At 47.3% G+C, this 12137-nt stretch overlaps 1 protein-coding gene across 4 annotated transcripts in view; it reads left to right on the forward strand.

Annotated features, from left to right (window-relative positions):
- LOC106586881 (transforming acidic coiled-coil-containing protein 1) overlaps nt 1-12137 on the forward strand; it is a 61764-nt gene that overhangs the window by 27856 nt on the left and 21771 nt on the right. For 3 of the 4 annotated variants that reach the window (XM_045705456.1, XM_045705455.1, XM_045705453.1), the window contains exons 2-3: nt 519-622; nt 8552-10223. In XM_045705456.1, coding sequence (XP_045561412.1) covers nt 8635-10223 — 1589 coding nt within the window. In that variant the 5' untranslated portion in view covers nt 519-622; nt 8552-8634. The remainder of the gene's footprint in view (nt 1-518; nt 623-8551; nt 10224-12137) is intronic. The other variant, XM_045705454.1, reaches the window with a different exon arrangement.

Raw genomic sequence — 12137 nt, forward strand, 5'->3', positions numbered from 1 at the left:
CAGGTATTTTATTATTGTCCCACACCACAGACAGATACAAACGAGTGATGTCATCTTAATAAAGCACACACTGTGTGTCCCTGTTCCTTGTGGGGGGGGCAAAACATTCCCCTGCTTATAGTGTTATCACGCAAGGCTGTGTGATAGAGATGGAGAGAGATCAGCATACAAATATATATTTTTATAGCAGTGTTTAATTGCTAAACCTATAGCACAGCATTGAGTGGTGGTGAGTCTTGTTTCCAATCACAGCTACTAGTAGTTGTTTATCAGACGTAGTCAACTGGTCTTGCACATGAAAGCTATGCAAACACATAACATTTAAATAAGTACACATACTACAACATGTAGAGGACACATAGTATATTATGTACACAATAGCTTTGTATTTCCAGATATTCTAGTGATATGACCATACTCATCTCTCTTTATCTCTCTTGCTCTCTCTTGCTCTCTCTCTCTCTCTCTCTCTCTCTCTCTCTCTCTCTCTCTTTTTGCGCTCTCTCTCTCTGTTCCAGTTCAGACTCAGAGGGCCACTTTGAAACCCCAGAGGCTCAGAGCCCTGTCCACGCTCCACTCCAAGGCCCAGAAGAGCTGGAGACCTTTACCACTGACAGAGCAGGTGAGATCATTGCTGCTTGCCTTCAACACAGATAGAAGTAGGCACAAAACATGCCAAAAAAATGTACATGCCCATATGAAATTCAATTTAAAAAAGTTGTCTATCCCTGAAGGGGAAATTATTTTTGGGCACATGAGTCAGCAACAACAACATGAGCATGACAGCATACCACAACCATGCCATAATGACATACCACACATAGCAACTTCACAGGAAGGGATGTTGTAGGGATATTATGCCACAAAATAGTCCCTCACAACATCTACAGTACATGGTATGGCCTACCATGACACCCCAACATCCTTTTCATTTCACTCCCACAACCACACACCATTGATTGACCATCACCTGGAGAGAATGCATTAGCTGGCTGGATTCTTTTGGAGTTTCCATGGCAACAATAGAGCTTTGTCATTCTGTCTGTGCATTTCCTGCGGGGAACCGTTTGTTTGTGTGTGTGTGCGCACATGCGCATGGTGCTTCAACTTTTAATATTCCCCTCAGACATGGTTTTCAATAGACTGTTTTCAATGAACAAAAGATAGTGTTTGCTGGAATCAAGTAGATTTAGTGCTTCAGACCATTTGATGACTGTCCATTAATAATGTTTTCTTAACTGAAACTGCAGATTGCGTTTGCTCTCAAAGGACTGCTACTACATTAGATTAAACTGCACCTACTGAGCTATTTTAACTCTGTTCCGTCTGACATGTGGCCAAACGGAGGGAAGTGTACCATGACACTGTAATTGAAGACGTGCTTTGTCTGCCTACCGTACTTTTCTAGGTATGTATCTGACTGTTAGACATTCATGAAGGCCATTAAAGTTACATAGCACTTAAAGGTTGGTATTAAACTACACAAGTACCTTATTCACACCAACAATTACATATGTGGTGAAGGAGTAGTCATGGGCTGAATAAAGAACGTATCTTATCCTTTCAGGTCAAACTGAGGGAGGCTACTTCACAACAATAGCATATGTGGCCCAAATAAAATATTATTATGTAACATTGGATAAGTAAAAGGTAGAGAATGGGACCACGGCCTGCATGGGAATTGGATTTTGACTATGGAATTCAGGAGGTCACACAGGAACAAAAGCAGTTGCTCCTCCTTGTTTTTAATTGTCAGTGGGAGGGGTCAAAGGTCATGAGAGTGACATCCCATGTGATGGAACAAAAAATATCTCCATTATATTGATGGGCCCCATCAGATAGATTTGGATCAATGGGCCCCATTGTGTTGTCTTGCTAATGAACTCCAGATCTGTTTGTGCTGTCTTGCTAATGGTTCCAGGTCTGTTTGTGCTGTCTTGCTAATGGTTCCAGGTCTGTTTGTGCTGTCTTGCTAATGGTTCCAGGTCTGTTTGTGCTGTCTTGCTAATGGTTCCAGATCTGTTTGTGCTGTCTTGCTAATGGTTCCATATCTGTTTGTGTTGTCTTGCTCATGGTTCCAAATTTGGGGAAGGGTACCAAAAAATGTCTGCAGCATTGAAGGTCCCCAAATACACAGTGGCCTCTATCATTCTTAAATGGAAGAACCACCAAGACTCTTCCTAGAGCTGGCTGCCCGGCAAAACTGAGCAATCGGGGGAGAAGGGCCTTGGTCAGGGAGGTGCCAAAGAACCTGATGGTCACTCTGACAGAGCTCCAGAGTTCCTCTGTGGAGATGGAAAAACCTTCCAGAAGGACAACCATCTCTGCAGCACTCCACCAATCAGGCATTTATGTTAGAGTGGCCAGACAGAAGCCACTCCTCAGTAAATGGCACATGACAGCCTGCTTGGAGTTGGCAAAAAATCACCTAAATACTCTCAGACCATGAGAAACAAGATTCTCTGATCTGATGAAACCAAGATTGAACTCTTTGGCCTGAATGGCAAGCGTCCCATCTGGAGGAAACCTGGCACCATCCCTATGGTGAAGCATGGTGGTGGCAGCATCATGCTGTGGGTGTCACGGCTTCCATCGTGGATATGAAAGGACGACCAAGGCGCAGCGGAAGTGTGGACACTCATGTTTCTTTAATTTACAAAAAAACAAGCAAAGTATCCACCGAAAAACAATAAACCAAAACAATAAACAGTACTTACAATGGTAACAGTGTGGCAGGCTCAAACCAACGCAGTGCACACAAACAATTCCCCACAACCCCCAGTGACAAACAACTCCTACATATATGACTCCCAATCAGGAACAACGATTCCCAGCTGTTCCTGATCAGGAGTCACAAGACACACACAAGACTGCCACGTCCTGACCCCCAAACTACTACACCAGCTCCATCTGCTGGTCAGGACGTGACAGTACCCCCCCCTCAAGGTGCAGACCCCGGAATGCACCTAACACCAACAAACAAAATCCCCAACAAAACCCATAAACACTAACCCTAAACAATAAGGGAGGGAAGGGAGGGTGGCTGCCATCAACGACGGCACTGTGCTACACCCTCCCTCCCCAACCCACCTATCCTGGAGGCGGCTCAGGTTCTGGCCGTTCCAGGCAGTTGGGGCAGTCCGGCCAGTCCGGCGGCTTGGGACAGTCTGGCGGCTCGGGACAGTCGGGACAGTCTGGCAGCTCGGGACAGTCTGGGCAGTCTGGCAGCTCGGGACAGTCTGGGCAGTCTGGCAGCTCGGGACAGTCTGGGCAGTCTGGCAGCTCGGGACAGTCTGGGCAGTCTGGCAGCTCGGGACAGTCTGGGCAGTCTGGCAGCTCGGGACAGTCTGGACAGTCCGGCAGTTCAGGGCAGTCTGGCCACTCCGGCAGTTCAGGGCAGTCTGGCCACTCCGGCAGTCCAGGGCAGTCTGGCCACTCCGGCAGTCCAGGGCAGTCTGGCCACTCCGGCAGTTCAGGGCAGTCTGGCCACTCCGGCAGTTCAGGGCAGTCTGGCCACTCCGGCAGTTCAGGGCAGTCTGGCCACTCCGGCAGTTCAGCGCAGTCTGGCCACTCCGGCAGTTCAGCGCAGTCTAGCCACTGCGGCGACTGTTGACTGGCGGGCAGCTCCGACGACTGTTGACTGGCGGGCAGCTCCGACGACTGTTGACTGGCGGGCAGCTCCGACGACTGTTGACTGGCGGGCAGCTCCGACGACTGTTGACTGGCGGGCAGCTCCGACGACTGTTGACTGGCGGGCAGCTCCGACGACTGTTGACTGGCGGGCAGCTCCGACGACTGTTGACTGGCGTGCAGCTCTGATGACTGTTGACTGGCGGGCAGCTCCGACGACTGTTGACTGGCGGGCAGCTCTGACGACTGTTGACTGGCGGGCAGCTCTGACGCCGTCAAACAGCCCTTGTGCCCCCCCCTAAAAAATTATTGGGGGTGCCTCTCGGTCTCCCTTACCCGTCGTGTCTCCCAGTCCTCGCCAGCCTTCTTCCGCTGCTTGGTCCTGTGTTGGTGGGGAATTCTGTCACGGCTTCCATCATGGATATGAAAGGACGACCAAGGCGCAGCGGAAGTGTGGACACTCATGTTTCTTTAATTTACAAAAAAACAAGCAAAGTATCCACCGAAAAACAATAAACCAAAACAATAAACAGTACTTACAATGGTAACAGTGTGGCAGGCTCAAACCAACGCAGTGCACACAAACAATTCCCCACACCCCCAGTGACAAACAACTCCTACATATATGACTCCCAATCAGGAACAACGATTCCCAGCTGTTCCTGATCAGGAGTCACAAGACACACACAAGACTGCCACGTCCTGACCCCCAAACTACTACACCAGCTCCATCTGCTGGTCAGGACGTGACAGTGGGGATGTTTTTCAGCGGCAGGGACTGGGAGACTAGTCAGGATTGAGGGAAAGATGAACGGCGCAAAGTACAGAGAGATCCTTTATGAAAACCTGCTCCAGAGCGCTCAGGACCTCAGACTAGGTGCGAAGGTTCACCTTCCAACAGGACAACATCCCTAAGCACACAGCCAAGACAACACAGGAGTGGCTTCGGGACAAGTCTCTGAAGGTCCTTGAGTGCCCCAGCCAGAGCCCGGACTTCAACCCGATCAAACATATCTGGAAGACCTAAAAATAGCTTTGCAGTGACGCTGTAATTTCTGCCAAAGGTGCTTCAACAAAGTACTGAGTAAAGTGTCTGAATACTTATGTAAGTGTGATATTTCAGTTTTTTATTTTTAATACATTTGCAAAAACATTTAAAAACCTGTATTTGCTGTTTAAGCTACTTAGCTTATTCAAGCCTGTCTCAAAATACAACACTGCCCCTTTAAGACAGAAAAAAAGCTCTTTACCCTGACTCACTTTTCAAAGATGGCTAGAAATGCCATTTTGTGCTCTGGTATGGAAGCAACCACTCCCCCATTGCTGACTAGAAATGAGCTATAACTGGGCTAATAACTCACTTACTAGCAAAGAATGTGAACAAATGTGCACAAGTGGATACATGCAGCTTTTTCTTTGATCTCAGAACAAGTGCATCTACTCGCGACCACTCATGCGGTAAACACAGTCCAGTTCAAAGTGAAAGACACAGAACCATATATTACAATGGCCTATTTGCATATAGGGATACTGCAGCTCTGATTGGTTTTGTCCCTCTGGTTTGTAGAGTACGGGCTGAGTCGTGCTTTTTAATGGTATAGAATCCTACTCCAGTGCATTCTGCCTACAAGAAAATCTCTTGCATAGTTAGTTTTGCATGCTAAGTCTTGCATAGTTTGTTTCGTTTCGGTATGTTGCAGTGAAAGTGGCTAATATTGGAAATTCCCACAGTAGAGGGAAACTGATAGTTTTAAGTAAAGGGGAAAACTAGAAAGTTGAGTGAAGTTCAATCTCGTGCTTCTCTGTGTAGGCTGATATTTGTTCTGAGTGGCAGTCCCGGGGGAGGGAACATTGGTTGGCACTATGCATTTGAGCATGTAGCGTTCGGCCATGGAAACACATTTCATGAAGCTCCCGACGAACAGTTCTTGTACTGACGTTGCTTCCAGAGGCAGTCTGGAACTCGGTAGTGAATGTTGTAAGCAAGGACAGACAATTTTTACCTGCTGTGATATGGTGATATTGGTGATATGTGATATTTCTGTTTTTGCTTTGTCATTATGGGGTATCGTGGGTGGAGTGATGAGGGAAAAACACTATGTAATCTAGTTTAGAATAAGGCTGTAATTTAACAAAATGGGGAAAAAGTAAAGGTGTCTGAATACTTTCCAAATGCACTGTAAAACATAGCCTACACTTTTGTATTATGATTTTTATTGTTTGTACTGGTAATCTCAATAAAAACATAAAACATATAACCTTGAAGCCCTCGGTACAGTGATCTGAACTCTGATTAACTGATTCTAGAACAGTTAATCAGAATTTATACTGCTCAAAAAAATAAAGGGAACACTTAAACAACACATCCTAGATCTGAATGAAAGAAATAATCTTATTAAATACTTTTTTCTTTACATAGTTGAATGTGCTGACAACAAAATCACACAAAAATAATCAATGGAAATCCAATTGATCAACCCATGGAGGTCTGGATTTGGAGTCACACTCAAAATTAAAGTGGAAAACCACACTACAGGCTGATCCAACTTTGATGTAATGTCCTTAAAACAAGTCAAAATGAGGCTCAGTAGTGTGTGTGGCCTCCACATGCCTGTATGACCTCCCTACAACGCCTGGGCATGCTCCTGATGAGGTGGCGGATGGTCTCCTGAGGGATCTCCTCTCAGACCTGGACTAAAGCATCCGCCAACTCCTGGACAGTCTGTGGTGCAACGTGGCGTTGGTGGATGGAGCAAGACATGATGTCCCAGATGTGCTCAATTGGATTCAGGAACGGGCGGGCCAGTCCATAGCATCAATGCCTTCCTCTTGCAGGAACTGCTGACACACTCCAGCCACATGAGGTCTAGCATTGTCTTGCATTAGGAGGAACCCAGGGCCAACCGCACCAGCATATGGTCTCACAAGGGGTCTGAGGATCTCATCTCGGTACCTAATGGCAGTCAGGCTACCTCTGGCGAGCACATGGAGGGCTGTGCGGCCCCCCAAAGAAATGCCACCCCACACCATGACTGACCCACCGCCAAACCGGTCATGCTGGAGGATGTTGCAGGCAGCAGAACGTTCTCCACGGCGTCTCCAGACTCTGTCACGTCTGTCACATGTGCTCAGTGTGAACCTGCTTTCATCTGTGAAGAGCACAGGGCGCCAGTGGCGAATATCGCCAATCTTGGTGTTCTCTAGCAAATGCCAAACGTCCTGCACGGTGTTGGGCTGTAAGCACAACCCCCACCTGTGGACGTCGGGCCCTCATACCACCCTCATGGAGTCTGTTTCTGACCGTTTGAGCAGACACATGCACATTTGTGGCCTGCTGGAGGTCATTTTGCAGGGCTCTGGCAGTGCTTCTCCTGCTCCTCCTTGCACAAAGGCGGAGGTAGCGGTCCTGCTGCTGGGTTGTTGCCCTCCTACGGCCTCCTCCACGTCTCCTGATGTACTGGCCTGTCTCCTGGTAGCGCCTCCATGCTCTGGACACTACGCTGACAGACACAGCAAACCTTCTTGCCACAGCTCGCATTGATGTACCATCCTGGATGAGCTGCACTACCTGAGCCACTTGTGTGGGTTGTAGACTCCGTCTCATGCTACCACTAGAGTGAAAGCACCGCCAGCATTCAAAAGTCACTAAAACATCAGCCAGGAAGCATAGGAACTGAGAAGTGGTCTGTGGTCCCCACCTGCAGAACCACTCCTTTATTGGGGGTGTCTTGCTAATTGCCTATAATTTCCACCTGTTGTCTATTCCATTTGCACAACAGCATGTGAAATGTATTGTCAATCAGTGTTGCTTCCTAAGTGGACAGTTTGATTTCACAGAAGTGTGATTGACTTGGAGTTACATTGTGTTGTTTAAGTGTTCCCTTTATTTTTTTGAGCAGTGTATATAGATCGGGGTACTAGGGTATCTTTGTAAGTAAGGCTGCAATGGACTATTCACCAGTGTTTTTATACCTCTCTTCCTCAGCCTCTCTCTTTGCTTCTATCCACACACACACACACATGCGCGCACACACACACATGCGCACACACACACACACACACACACACACACACTCACATACACACGCATGCACACACACACTGAAGCACATTCACATATATGTTATCATACTAATGGCGGATTTGACTTTGCTTAGTAATGATTACAGTAGCTCTAAATATTTGGAATATGAGGATCAATGCTGCATTAAACGGTGTAGCAAATGAATTCCTCCACTCCACTGTATATAAATAATCTAGGTCAGAGGCTGACCCCTGTCTCCTAGCAACAGATTGTTGCATGAAACTACTTTGAAGATGACAGCCATCATGAAACAGTTGTACATTCTAAAGGGAGTGTTGCAAAATCAACAGCTCTCTCAACCCATACTCTCTCAGTCTGACCTGTTATTATTTTATTAGGCAAGTCAGTTAAGAACAAATTCTTATTTACAGTGACAGCCTAGGAACAGTGGGTTAACTGCCTTGTTCAGTGGGTTAACTGCCTTGTTCAGGGGCAGAACGACACATTTTTACCTTGTCAGTTTGGGGATTCAATCTAGCAACCTTTCGGTTACTTGCCCAACGCTCTAACCACTAGGCTACTTGACATTATAGCTTTTATATTTCCTTATCACAGTTTTTCAGTCACATGAATGCATTGTTATGTTATTAGGTATTTAAAGAATAGCGTAACCATGGAAATATATGCATGCAACTGTATATTACTGTGGGATTGGTAGCCTTTCTCTTAACCTTTCTTAATGTTCATACTGTAGCTAGCAATCTGCCTTGAGAAGGCTATTTTGTTGAAATTACAGCACACTCCAAATAATATATTTGATAATATTTTGCATTTGTGGCTATGTTTTCTACTTGTTTTTGAGTCGACTTGTCAAATCCACTCTCCTGCTTTCACCAGATGCCCTGGAGGAGGAGGATGAACAGCTGATAGTGTCTGGCCCAGCCAGGGATCCAGCTCCTAGTCTCCTCTTTAACCAGAACATGGGTCAGGCCAAGCCCCCCTTGGCCCCTGAGGAGGAGGCCCCTGTGGACTTGAAGGAGGGGCCACAAACACTGCCCAACACCACAGACACTGCAGAGGTTCAACCCCCAATAGCAGGCCCACCAGCCCAGACCAATGGAGCAGCAAAGGCCACTGCTTCTCTAGACTTATGTCTACCTGAGGAGGAAAGACCACTGGCTACTTCTCTAGACTTAGGCCTAACTGAGGAGGCTAGACCACTGGCTACTTCTCTAGACTTAGGCCTAACTGAGGAGGAAAGACCACTGGCTACTTCTCTAGACTTAGGCCTAACTGAGGAGGATAGACCACTGGCTACTTCTCTAGACTTAGGCCTAACTGAGGAGGATAGACCACTGGCTACTTCTCTAGACTTAGGCCTAACTGAGGAGGCGAGGCCACTGGCTACTTCTCTAGACTTAGGCCTAACTGAGGAGGCTAGACCACTGGCTACTTCTCTAGACTTAGGCCTAACTGAGGAGGCGAGGCCACTGGCTACTTCTCTAGACTTAGGCCTAACTGAGGAGGCTAGACCACTGGCTACTTCTCTAGACTTAGGCCTAACTCAGGAGGCTAGCAGTACAGAGACGCTTTGTAATGGACACCCCGTAGAGACCATCCCTGAACCTCAGGCCAAATCCAATAAAACCACACCCCCTTCCCTGAAGATAAAGGGAGCCTTTAACAGGGCTAGTGCACAGAGGGACGGGGACAGTGATATCACCCCAGTCCCTAAGGCTAGCTACAACTTTAACCCGGACCAATTCGACGACAGCTTCAATCCGTTCGCCAGCGGCGGCTCCAAGATTCAGAACTCATCGCCAGCTTTTGCAGCCGATGCCCTGCACACAATGGAGTCGCTACCTGTACCTAGCTCCCTGCCCACACTGGGGTCGTTACCTGTATGCGGCTCTTCTCCACCGCTTTGTGGGACTAGTTCCTCACCTAAAATGGACGTTGAGGAGGTCAAAGATTCAGCGTCGGAGGCATCAGAGGAGCCCAAGCCTGTGAAGATGGAGTTTGGGTTAGACGAGGCAGGCGAGGTAAAAAAAACACCACCCAGGAGGATGGGTAAAAAGCCCAGCAGCAAGCTTGCCGTCAAGAAACCATGGGCAAAAGCAACGACAACAGCACCTGTCCCAACACCGGCACCCGAACCAGTAATAGCTGAACCGGTAGTAGAGCCGGTTTCAGAAACGACTTCCGAACCGCTTTCCATGCCAGGTGCCTCCTTAAGTTTGGACGACGTTCCTATTCCCAAGTCCACTTATAACTTTGACCCCAACCAGTGGGATGACCCTAATTTGAACCCCTTTGGGGGTGGTGGTGTCAAAATAAGTAGTTCCCCGGTTTTGCCCAAAGGATCCTACAGCTTTGATCCTCACAACTTTGACAACTGTGTGGACCCCTTTAAGCCATCTACAGCCCTGGGCAGCGAGAACTCAACCTCCCAGGATACCCCACATCCTCCGCAAGCAGAGGAAGCAGTGAAACCAAAGCTGGAGCGGCCCCTGGATGAGGGGAAGAGAATGTGTCAGACTCCAAAGAAAAGCAAGGACAGGATCCTCACGTAAGTCCACTACACTCACTAGCGTTCCACCACTAGTATAGCCTTCTTCATGTTAGTTCTGTTTACAGAATGTGGATTGTCTTAACAAGAAGAAAGCATTCAATTTTCTTCCCATGTCTTTTAAAAACACTTGGCAATGTGTACTTTATAAAACAATACTGTCAGAAAGCGAGTAAACATGTTAGATATTGCTCAATAGCCTATGTGATACCAAACTTGGCCTCATGGTTCTCACATTAGGCTAGTAGATATATTTTTGCCATTTGCAAGGCCACTGGCATCATAATGTTTGTGTAAGAAGCCTGCTGCCAAATCTTCACCTCCCCAGCCAACTCCTAGAAACCTATCTCATAATGCTGAGCAGTATATCTCTACTCATTCCGCCTTCATATTTCATTTTCCTGCTGTATTCCCTATTGACCTTCTCCCGCCCACCCTACCAACCAACCGCCACTGTCTGTCTATCATGCACCTTTTCTCTGCTTCTCCTTCCACCTTGTGTTCGTTTGCCTCAGGACCACTGAACAAGTGAAGATTCTCTGTTTTCTGTTGTAAGTAGTACTCCCTCTTCCCCCACTCAATCTCTCTCTCGCTCTCTGGGTTGGTCTGCCATCTTTGCTTTCAGTCCTATTGCATGTGTTGTTATGATGAGAGCTCAGTGAAGGAGCTTTTAGTGTCCTGCACTCCTGCATGTTGGCATATGAATTTTCCTCCTTAAAAAACATGCCTTCATCAGCTAGTAGGCTATTTCCTTAATGGTTGCCTTGTGAGTCTTTGCAAAGTTAAATAACATATTTCTATCTGCATAGGATTTTGCATAGTGCTGTGCAATACTGATTAGAACAATGGGAGAATAGTGTGTATCAACCATCTGCTAGCCTGCTAGCCGCGGCCCGCTAGCTGTCTAGAGCATATCGGACTGTTAGCTTAAGAGGGCCAACGGACAAATTCTTTGGCTACTATACCTATTTTGCCAATTGGCCTGGACCCTTTCACCACACGGAGCCCTGCTGATCCACGACAACTGGTCTGCCAAAGTTACAGCACGAGGGGGCTACTACTGACTTCTTCCGTCACGACGTCCCTCTAAGACCCTTCTGCTAGCTTGCTAGCCCCGGCCCGCTAGCTGCCTGAATCGCCTTGTCTCCGGCCCGCCTGAGCCACTCACTGGATCCCTATGATCACTCGGCTACGCATGCCTCTCCCTAATGTCAATATGCCTTGTCCATTGCTGTTTTGGTTAGTAATTATTGACTTATTTCACTGTAGAGCCTCTAGCCCTGCTCAATACACCTTAGATAACCCTTTAGTTCCACCTCCCACACATGCGTTGACCTCACCTGGTTTAAATGATGTTTCTAGAGACAATATCTCTCTCATTGTCACTCAATGCATAGGTTTACCTCACTGTATTCACATCCTACCACACCTTTGTCTGTACATTATGCCTTGAATCTATTCTACCGTGCCCAGAAACCTGCTCCTTTTACTCTCTGTTCCAAACATACTAGACGACCAGTTCTTATAGCCTTTAGCCGTACCCTTATCCTACTCTGTTCCTCTGGTGATGTAGAGGTTAATCCAGGCCCTGCATTGCCTAGCTCCACTCCCCATTGATTGACTTCTGTAACCCTAAAAGTCTTGGTTTCATGAACGTTAACATTAGAAGCTTCCTCCCTAAATTTGTGTTATTCACTGCCTGAGCACACTCTGCCAACCCAGATGTCCTAGCCATGTCTGAATCCGGGCTTAGGAAGACTACCAAAAACCCTGAAATGTCCATCCCTAACTAACATTTTCCGGCTAGAAAGAACTGCCAAAGGGGGCGGAGTTGCAATCTATTGCAGATCTTACATTCTCCCCTCGGGTGTAGCTCGTCTGAGGAGGAGACGTAAATGCCTGGGCCTAAACACA

Source organism: Salmo salar, chromosome ssa22 (genome assembly GCF_905237065.1).
Source record: "Salmo salar chromosome ssa22, Ssal_v3.1, whole genome shotgun sequence".
NCBI classification, from domain to species: Eukaryota; Metazoa; Chordata; class Actinopteri; order Salmoniformes; family Salmonidae; genus Salmo; species Salmo salar.